General features: G+C 42.3%; 1 protein-coding gene across 2 annotated transcripts in view; it reads left to right on the top strand.

Moving 5' to 3' along the window:
* The first annotated feature begins 564 nt into the window (after positions 1 to 564).
* Positions 565 to 11,131, top strand: part of CTU2 (cytosolic thiouridylase subunit 2) — a 150,708-nt gene continuing 140,141 nt past the window's right edge. Inside the window, exon 1 of one of the 2 annotated variants that reach the window (XM_085637871.1) lies at positions 565 to 732. In XM_085637871.1, the coding sequence (XP_085493997.1) occupies positions 665 to 732 (68 nt within the window). In that variant the 5' untranslated portion in view covers positions 565 to 664. The remainder of the gene's footprint in view (positions 733 to 11,131) is intronic. The other variant, XR_014972061.1, reaches the window with a different exon arrangement.

Raw genomic sequence — 11,131 nt, 5'->3', positions numbered from 1 at the left:
AAGAGAGAACTTATCTGTCCTGGAGCCGCATTTAAAAGAGGCAGAATACTGTGGGCTCATGCCTTTTACTGTGGTTAAATGTTCTATTTGGAATACTTCCTTTGTGATGTATGCGGCTGTCCTGGTGACGCAATTAAAAGTGTAAGCATAATGGTAGCCTCCGGTCTTGTAATGAAATTCTTCAGATATACCACTCAGTAATACAGATAAAGAAAATGCATCACATTTCCCCAATAGAATATCATAACCTCATCAAAGACTATTCTAGACCGAAGGACTGACAGTAACTGAGGTAAAGAAAAATATTTCCTATTAACTTTATTTTTCATTTCCAAGCAACAAAGCTGTTGCGCATATTTTTTGAAAAATGAATTGCTATTGTAAATATATATTTTTCTCTATTATTATCTTATACCTTAAGGCACTAAGAGCAATGCCGTTTTATTCTTCATTTTGTTTTTAAATATAATGCAGTCATTATACAGAGAGCAGTATTCAAACATGGCCGCCGCACTGACATTCATATGGTTGTGACGTCAAGCAGCAAAGCTGGTAAACCAAGGTAGTCTTTCTTCCAACTCCATGAGGTATTGATTTAGTCGTGTTACTGGTAAAGTTTTGCTGTCAAAGCAGGGAGAGGCTGACGGTGTGGTGCAGCGAAGCCATGTGCCAGGTGGAAGAGGAAGATGGGCAGTACTGCCAGGACATGGAGGGAGAGCAGCAAAGAGTAAGGTGAGGAGCCGGAGGTAGCGTTTGAAACACGTTCAGTACGAGGCTGACCCAGCCTTCAAGCTTATTGCTGTGAGAACCGTGGGCGGCTTTACCATACAGTGTGACAGCTTGCTGCCGCAGCATTTTGCTCACTGCTGGCACAGTGAAACCTGCTTCACCATGTACTGCGTTTATACAAATCCTCTACAAATTAGTTCAGTCCATAAAGGGTGACTTTTACACATACATTGGGGCTGCACGTGCTCTCATCTATTTGTTTTATTTTTTGCACAACGTACACACCTGCTTGTTTTTGTAGACTTTGACTGCGCATAAGGGTATGTAGTGCTGATTGGCACAGTGCTGTACACAATGGGACACTGTTTACAGTGGTCATGTGTTCATTGTATCTGCATGTGAGACATACTTACCACGAATAACGTTTACTTTTATTTATTTTATATGTTCAATTTTTATAGCGTGGTTAACTTAAGCTTTGTTTAAGCGCTTTACAGAGACGTGTGCGAAAAGGTAAAATCACATAATTTGCTTGAGGAGTATAATACAAATTCACAATTATTTACAAATTAAGAATGTGGTTGACGTTGATTATGATAGGAATCGACTACGGGAAGTATTTCAGGTCCACATCGAGCTGGGAGAATCCATTCGAATTTACTTAGTACACGCGCAATGTGATCAACGTTCTTCCTGTCAATGATCAATCTTGCAGCTGCTTTGAGGGCTTCTTTTTGTGGAGCTGTCCGAATTTCAGTAACAACAGTGAGTAAAAGAACGAGCGCCCACATAACCTGTTTTTGATCATGAGCAGGAATAGATGTATTTCAAAAGTTTTAGTTAACAGGTTTGTTCAATCTAGGTGATTCACAGTCCATTAATGTCAAGTCAGAACAAAACCCCCTTTATCTTCCAAGTCCACATCACCTCTTTCCTGGTCGATAGCATTCCCACCTGAGGACTTTGTTAAACCTAAGGGGCTTCAGCCAAACTAAAATAGCTCATCATGACTCTTTGTCCGTATCCATCCCAGTGGAGGCTCTAGCTTCATTGTCAGTGCCATTCGTGTTGCCCTGGGCAAGAGAGTAGCCAGAACATTAAAATGATTCCCCCTTGAACCGTATCTCTGAACACACAAAGCAAGCAATTGAGACTTTCCTTAGAATAGTTCCCATTAACCTTTCATTCTCCTTCCATCTATCTCTAATGCCACCCTTCCATCTATTCCTACGCCCATCTTTCCATGTCTTCACCTTTCAATTAACCCATCAAGCCCGGACTAATGCGTCTATTGTAGGGGCCTGTGTTTGACTTCATGGTCACAGGTTCAAATCCTGTGTTCACTCAGCCTTTCATCCTACTGAGGTCAATAAAATGAGTACCATTGAGTTGGGTAACAATAAACATTTGTTATTCAGCGCCAAGATGCCCTTCTGGGTGAACTTGCGCTTTACAAATCCACGTCCTGTTATGTTATATCCATGTATCTATCGAGTCACCCTTCCATCCATCTGTCTTTTATTCCATATTTCCACCTATTAATTCTCTCGCCTGTAGATTCTTTCATTCATGCTTTGATCCTTCCAATCACGTTCTTTCACCCTTCTTCACTTTTGTTCTTCCATCCTACCCCACTACTTTATCGCCCTTTCTTCCTCCTCCTGTTCTCTGTTTCTCTCTCTCTCTCTCCATCTTTTTTTTATCATGCTTACATTTTCTTTCTCACCCTTCTCTCTCATGCTCGATTTCTCTATTTGTCATTCATCATTTTCCTAATTTATTTTTCTCTGATTTTCTTAAATACACAGTTCAGTCTCTTGTCCATTCCCCACTGTCGAGGTATTTCCTAGTAGTGCTACCTATTAGCATTTTGTCTGCAGACAGAAGACACCCATAAAAAAAACATATTAATGTTTCAGTGGAACCCAGTTCTCCAACCTAGTGGCAGCCCCCTCTTAAGCTGCTATAGTGGGGTTCAGTCCGCCACTCGCCCTGGGTCGTGCCATCAGCATTGGCACACACCCACCGTTCCTCCACTGAGGGATCATCCTCCTACGGAAGTGATCTGTGCTCGAATTTTTTTTCCTTCAAGTTCTCAGGCGACTGACCCAGTATTGTCTATTCTGCTTGTGAACCCTTGTACTGATTGGTGTGCAGTACCTCTCTTTTTCTCTTGCAATCTGTGTTTTTCTTGTCACCCTATTTCTCCACTTGCCTCACTGCACACCAATTGTCTGTGCTCTAATATTATCAGAGCTCCTCTTGTCCGGTGTCTCTCTGGGTACCATCCTTTGAAGGCACTTGGGAATGGGTACTTTCTAGGGCAGCATTTTCAGTACCTTCCAAATTGGCCCCAGGGTCACTGGAAAACAGGAGGCATAACGCTTGAATTAGAGATTTTTTTAAAAGTTGAATCTAGACTTTCATTAACATCTTTCAAAACATTATTTTGATTTTGGTCGCATGCCTGCTTTGTGGCTCATCATACGTGTGGATCTTGCAGGATGCACGGAGGTAAAGCGTGCCTGTAGATCTGCTTGGTGACTTTGACAGTAGATTGAGCGTATTGAACTACTGGATTGTATAACATCTTTTCGGATGTTATTAGTTCTCATACCATTAGGTTGGATCTCTTACTTGAAACTGCATTTAGTACTTCAGGCTAATTGATTTATTTACTATTAGTCATTCACTCTGTAATTGCGCATCCTGGCACACTGCTAGTTGGGGGATGAAGTCCCCTTGGCTCTTGAGGGTCCTTGGGGGCCAACAAGCCCTCCTGTTACCACCAGTAAGACGCACACAGCTGGATTGCTGAGAGGTGGTCAGAGGCCATGCCCCATTTCTCCACCACTCTGCAAACGCACCTCCTGGTGCACTGCTGCTTGGGGGAAGAAGTTCACCTTAGTCCCGAGGCCCTCAGGAAACACGAGGACCACAATGTCTGGGGGGTCAGGGTATTCCTAACCTGCCAATTTTTCTTAATTTTTTTACTCGGACTCTGCTTTAAGCCGAGTCCCAAGATGTCTGCCAACACTTCCTGGTTGAAGTGTTAGCAGCAAATCACATTTTAGTAGGATCCGTGAGTCTACTGCAAGAACTCGTGTCCTCGGTTATCTATATTATTTTAAACTTTAGTTTCTCTGAAACTATTGAACGGATTTACACCAAATCACAACAAGCATTGACATAGCCAATGGGTCTCGCCTTTGGGACCTTATGTGTTTAGTTATCCAGCACAATATCCTTGGTGCAACAACATCAACTGTTGCATGGCTAAACACTTAAAAGGTCCCAAAGGCGAGATCTATTGGCTATGCCAATGCTTGTTAACACATTTCAATCTGTTCAACACTGCGACGGCCCGGACCTAATTCTGGGGAAAATATGACTCCTCTAATTTTGTGAGGTGCATGCATTACAAGAAGGTGAGACCTGCTAGCTTTGGCAATATTTTTGTTTTCTGTGTAATTTTGCCTCTATCCTAATCCCGCTCCATACTTGTTGCAAGATATTTCTGTGCGAGAAATCCTACAAGTTCCCCTATTTTTTCACCATGTAATTTCTAATCCCGATTATGATGTTACCGTGCTGCATAGCGATGTAAAAAAAATATGGGTAAATATTACAAAGATGTTGCATCCAAGTATGAATCTTTGGGACAGTACTTTTTTTGTTTTTATTTATTTTAGTCACAAAGTGGCATGACATATCTAACAGAGTAGTCTTACACAATTATAATGGTGGTACATTGCTTAGGAAATTTAATGGATTACATTAAGCAGAATGGAGACTGAGGTTTTGAATAAAGAAGATGCTTTGTGATGAAACGGCAAGATGACAGATAAGTAATAAAAAAAAGGGCAAGATTGCAGGCACACATGTTATAGTAACATGGAAGAAATATTCACAGCTTTGGTATGATCTTTGTTCTTTCACTCCATTTCCTTGGTTGGCATTTTACAGTAGCTTAAAGCAAGCTAGAATCTCCGGCACAGTGGATTCAAGCAAGGTCACAGTCTGGATGCTTCACGTGGTAGTTTGGGTGTGACAAGGAGGTTCTGGGTACCAGATCATTGATTTCTGGTGGGAGTCTAGTGGCCCAGTTGGTAGTACGAGAGTCTAAGGAGGTACCATGACCACTTTGTATGCTATTGCCAACAGATTTTAGAAGGATCTATTTGTAACGGAGAGCCATGCAGCCTCATGACAGATGAGTGTGTGTCTGGGAAGGTCGAATAAGGTTCTGGTATCAAAGTTGAGAACTGAGTATTGAGTGTGGGCCAAAAGTAGGTTGTTGAAATAATCTTATTTACTATGTACGAGTGAATTAATTAGTTCTTTGGAGGTATAGAACAAAAGCTGCAGAGGCATTTTCATATGCTTAGTAGATGACGATGCATCCCAGTGGCAGTGATGCACGATTCCGTATGGAGCACAATGCTAAGAGTTTTCATAGAGCAAAATCGAGCAAATTCAGTTTCCCTTGAAGGGAAGATTCCCTAATATGCTAAGCAAAAGAAAATCAGGAAATCCGGTAGAAAAGTCAAGCAGGAGGTGTCCCCAAGTAAAGCCTCTAAAAGGCAGAATCAAATAAAGATTCAGCCAAGTAAGTGAGAGTTTATTTGCTCAGGGGTCCAACTCTTTGCGCATGAAAAGTTTCCTCAAAGGAGAATGGCGAAGGAGCATCTGAATCTAACTAGCTCAGAAAAGCACAAATAAAACACATAATTCTCAACAAGATGTAACACTCCCCACGATTCCCATGGAGATGAGGCCAGCCAGGTTCGGACATTCCCTGGTAAGACGGTTTCAACCTTATTCCTAGTCATCACACAACTTGAAGAGATATCTTGTAGCAGGATGGTACATCACGATCAGCGGGTCCCAGGCATAGGTGTGGAAATTCACTCTACTCACTCAATGGAACGCATACAGATAAATAATTCTCACAGAATCCAAAACATTTTTTTTTAACATTCTATTTCACGTGAACTACTGTAGCTTGGCTCCTGAAACGAGAGAAAGAAAAAATACACAGCAAACGCAGAGCATTTTGTTTTACTACGAGTCACTCAAACTGAGGCCTACATTATTTCTACCTCTGGAAATAAGTGTTCATTTATTCCTCCGAAATAGCCTATAATCGCTGCCTCCGAACTACATCGTCCATCTAGTCCAACCTTTATTGTATATTATTACCCTGTTTGCCTACTCTTTTCTTGTGCGTTTCTCCTAAAAATGTTGCAGTGCAAACTTTGTATAGCGTTTGGAGAAGATAACTGACACGCGGAATACAGAGCAAAATGGATCTCCAAAGCAGGTCCAAGTACTGGCAGGACCCCTGAAGGAATCTTTTTCATGACAGCCTCTTTCTGTGACAAAATTGTGCATGTGGTTCACTTGACTGCTGTAACACTATCTCAAGAATTATCCCTAGACTGAAGTAGTCCTGGAAGTTCCTGTTTCTTGTAATTGGGCTGGAGTCATCAACTTCATGATGCTCCCAGAGTTGTCAAGAGCAACTCTGATTAAGAGTCACTTTAGTTTATACCTGCCATGCAGCATCTTAGCAGGTGAGATTATTCGACTACTGCATCAGAATCCCACCCAAAGTCACCTGCCATCATATATTTGAGATATCATAATAGGTATTCTGTCTATTTCTCTTGCTGCCGAGCTGGGGCTGGAGCTAGGGGCTCTAAATAGCGTCAACAACACACGAGGAGTCCACTGAAGAGATTTGAGAATCCGTCATGGTGGAATGTGAGGATTCTAAATGTACGGCCTACCGATCAGCCGTTACTCACTCTGCCACAAGGATTACTGAGCACAGAGGTAATTAAACTATCACTTTTTGCTTCTCAACTCCTTCACAAGTAAAGAAGATGTTCCCATACTGTTGCTTGACAGAAGGCCTAACAGAGAATTGATCAGAGTTTTTAAAATGGATGTGAACTTGAGACTCAAAGTTGTGGAAGTGGACTTAGTGATCCCTGAAAAGTTCCTGTTGTGTTGCAACCAATGTGATTCGTATCTGAATAGCCCTTTGCAGAACCCCAACATCATCCGCAGGGCACCAAAGGATGAGCACAAATAAAAAAACAATTTAAAGTTTCAAGCTAGACATTAGTAATTAAGGAATTGTGGAGTGGGAGCACCGTTGACCTTCATCCTCACTCCTGTCCTCTGAAGAATAATCATAGTATTTTAGGCGACCTGCTGACCAGCACACACCCACACCACTGAAGCAAGGAGCTTTACTTCAGCATTGAGGACCTTTGTTATGTCCCTTCACTTCTCTAGCCTTGCACCTTGACCCTGTATGGATTAGGTTAAAAGGGGGGCACCACCTAGTCTGTGACAGGCTAGGGCAAGAGGACCAGAAGAGGGTTATGTCTGTGCCGGATAGGGCAGCATGAGACACTGGTGCAAGGCCATGATTTCTCCCATTAGAACTTGGAGGACATTCAAACCGAAACAAATCTTGGGGTGGCAGTATGAGTGTTTTCAAGCAAAGCTTTTGTAAAGAGAGCTGTGCAGCACCGAATAAGTTGAAGAAAACAGTGCAGAAAGAGGCACTAGACACCTTTTGGTATTGCAGGCCTTCTGCTTGAGAATAGGGTTTCTTCAATGTGGGACAATGCTGATGACAGTGGGTACAGCACTATTTCATTGAACTTCTGTTGCTACAGTTCAAAAGTGTGGTTAATATGGAATGACTTGAGGATCTCTGAAAGCTTTAATCATCAAATGTGGGATCCTTTGAAAGGGCGTAATAGTTTTATAAAGAAATGTTATCGATGGATAGCTCTACATGAATATGCACCTGTTTTCAGGTGACGTGTGCCAACCATGGTGTTCTCACTTAATCAGCAATGACATTTGGGTCAGACTGATATTCCCATGCTGGAGAACTATTGAGTGCAGTCTCCCTTTTTGCTGGGAGCTCCATGATCACAAGGTTTTAGGATGTGGCTGAACAACCCGTGAATATCGAACACTATTGAGTCTCTTTTATCTTTGGTGTTATCCCAGTTGTTTTTCAGGTATATTATGGGATCGGAAAAATAATACGGTTCACTGTCGAGCCTTACGGGGACTCTGCTTTCTTCTCAGATAGTATAAGTATAAAATTGCTAAATTACTATGTTCTAATCACGTTTTGCAATTATAGAAATATAACCATCTATTTGTTGTTCTTCCTTGGTGCACAAATACGATTCCATACAGCTTGTGAGGAAAACATTCAAGCTGCAGGATGTGAAATTGCATGCGATGAAGCCTGAAAGGGCAGTGGTTCTGAGTGCCTGCAGAGTGTGAACTTGTGAATGCATGTTGGAAACATTGAAGTGGATGTTGTGAGTTTGACTTGCATTATGTAGAGCACTGACTTGAGTGAGCTGTGAGAACGACTCGAGTTGATGGCACTCCTAGAAGATAGCTTCCTAGTGCTCACCACAGGCACTTCATAAGTTCGAGGAAGTGAGACCTTGAAGTGTTCTAGGTCTATGATCTCATGACTAGAATGTGATTGACCAAGGAGATGTGTGTAAGTCCAAGTGTACGTTCCCATGAGGGAGCATTAACGGCTAGTCATTGAAGGTGTGCATAACATAATAGCTGTAGAATAAGGCATACTTCAGAGGACCATAGAATTGCAAGTCATTTGATAGATTGTTTACTAATAGGCATCCTGCTGTGCAGGTATCGTCGGATGGAGGCATATTTATGGACTTGATCAGGGTTTGTTGATTCACATGTACACATAGCAATGTGTTTGATATAGTGACAGAGGTCTAAGTAATAATCTAAAATGGCAGAAACCTCTTTTCATTCAAAAAGGCAAGAAGCATCAAAGATGCCCTTGTGCACACGAGACCAAGGCAAACATCATCTGACAATACTCCTTCTGTATTACAAATTTGGGGGCTCCCAAAAGTGACAGGCCACTTCCCCTGTGGTCAGTGCAGTGTATGCCATCTTACGAAAGCCAGTAAGACCCTAACACTTGAACAGGACAAAGTGTGGACCCAGCGGGCACACACGAATTGTAACTCATCAAACGTGATCTATTTACTAACATGCCCATGTGGCATCAGATACATTGGTATGACTACACGTAAAATAAAACAGCGTATTGTCGAACATAGAAGTAACATCCGCTGTGGGAAAAACATCACTAAAATGGCAGAACATTATGCACTTGTCAAACATACCCCTGACGACCTGAAATGGACAATTATTGAACAGATTAGACCAGGTAATAGGTCTGCGAATATCCTCTTTGAAAAAGAACAACGCTGGATCTATCGCCTTTCAAGTCACATTAGGGGATTCAATGATAATATTCCTTGGGGTACAGTACTAAAACGCTGAACATTACATTACATTAGATTACATCATTTGTATCGTACAATTCATTAGTAAAATGAACAGTAACACCACTATGCTCATTTCCTGGCATGTCATTCCAAGAATCGACATCACCCAAATGATTATGTTAATAACAGACCTCCTGGTGTTTACTGATTTATTTGAATCATGTAACTTTATTGTTATACTTTTTCCAGTGAAATGAACATTAACATCATTATGCTCATCCCCCTGCTTGTCGTCCTAACCGACTTCATCCAATTAACATCGTCACTAATGGAGCTCTTGGTGTCTATTGGTTTCCTAGGAAACCGTTGTGTCCGCGTATTACTCTTTACACAGGAGGCGAGCGCAGCACTCTAATCCTCCCCTCCCGCATCACATGATCAGCGTGATGACGCTACGTCCCTTAACTGATGGTAGCAGTCTAGTTTTCTATCTTCGCACTAACAGAATCACGTGTTGTGCGTGATGACGCTACGTTCCTCGATGGGAAGAACGCCTTCTATTTTAGTACACCTCCCGGCCCAGACGCTAACATTCGAGTTCTGAAGGTCGACCAAATAGGTTCTCCGTGGGCTGGTGACTTTGGAGTAGTAAGTAGAGGTCCTGATTTGCCCAATCCCGCTCCACTTCTACCACGTAAGTTTCTTACGTTTATTATTTATTTTTCGTTTAGCGTGTGACTATAAGTCCCCCCCCCCCCCCCCCACCCGGACTCATGCAGTGACGTTGAATTCAACATTACGTAAGCTTCTACATCTCTGTGGCTCCGTGTGGGTGTTTACCAATCAGTTTGCCAATACCTTGCGTCTCCATTCACAAAGCCAAGCGTTATTTTATTCTCTTCTGCCTCCCGTAGTCAGCCAGAGTTTAACGCTGATTAATAGTGCGAGGGCAAGAAGCTCTTGTACCTAGAGTGCACTTCACGTGAAAGTTTACCCTTGTTACAATTACTTATCACTAGGGCACAGCACTCTTTGGCACAATCGATTAGTGCTAATTTGCAGCACGAGAAATCCACTATACCGGCACGGGCTGATACGAGTGTCAACTCCCGGTGTTTCAGGTTCTGTTAAAATTCACAGTTTATGAGCATGAAGTTCATTCACAAATCTGTTTGAGTGTCCATGGTCTGTTCCTTGTGAATATTTATGTATGTTGTGAATCACTGTTTGTTTTGTTTTCTCTTTTACTTCTGCCTTGTTCCAACAGAATTGAAAGCTCTCAGAAATCCTGAAGGGTTATTTTACAACAACCGTAAGTTTTAGCGGTTCTGGACCCCACAGGTCAGGGTACGCCTTAGCGTGTGTATACCGCCGTGGTGGTCCACCATTAGGTCCTGAAGAATGCTTCATGTAGTATCGTGAGAAGCAGAAACATGTTGACCATCTTATTCACATTGCACTTTTCTTAGGACGTAGCTGGCCTATTTGTTACCAGAGTTCTCACGTCCACCACACTATTTTTAACGGTGTCCAGTTGACCACTATTAAAAGTTGTTTATTGGTTTAAATTGCGACACATTTTAAACAGCACCATCACGGATCGTACTACCCTTACACACACAAAAAAACCAGCTCCGCTGTAAATCAGGCGTTGTAGCACACCGGGGAGACATTCGGTCTCTCCGGTGGGAACCCAATGATGAAGCATGTCACCAGCTAGGCTGGTGAGTGAGGGTTCTTCTAAAAACAAAGTGATTCACCCCTGTGCTTTTCTGAATATTTCAGCACTTGTCTAATCCTAAAGGACACACTCTTTTTTTGTTTATATATACTAGCCCCGGGGGATTAAGAGTGGCTCCAATAAAATTTCCCTCTCTCTCTTGTTGTTAAATTATAGAGGTCTACATTTGACAGGAGGCTGATATAGTGGGAGGAGCCTTTGGTTCAAAGGGCTTGAGTGGGATTGTGGAGACTACAGAGATCCTTTCCCTACAGGTGTTGGTGAGGATATGCTTGGAGATAAGGTCTCAAATTTGCATGACTGCAGGAGCGCATTGATGCTGTCATCTATTGGAGGG

This window comes from Triturus cristatus, chromosome 12 (genome assembly GCF_964204655.1).
Source record: "Triturus cristatus chromosome 12, aTriCri1.1, whole genome shotgun sequence".
Taxonomy (NCBI): domain Eukaryota; kingdom Metazoa; phylum Chordata; class Amphibia; order Caudata; family Salamandridae; genus Triturus; species Triturus cristatus.
Note: the sequence above shows the minus strand (reverse complement) of the source record. Positions and strands in the feature narration are given on the sequence as shown.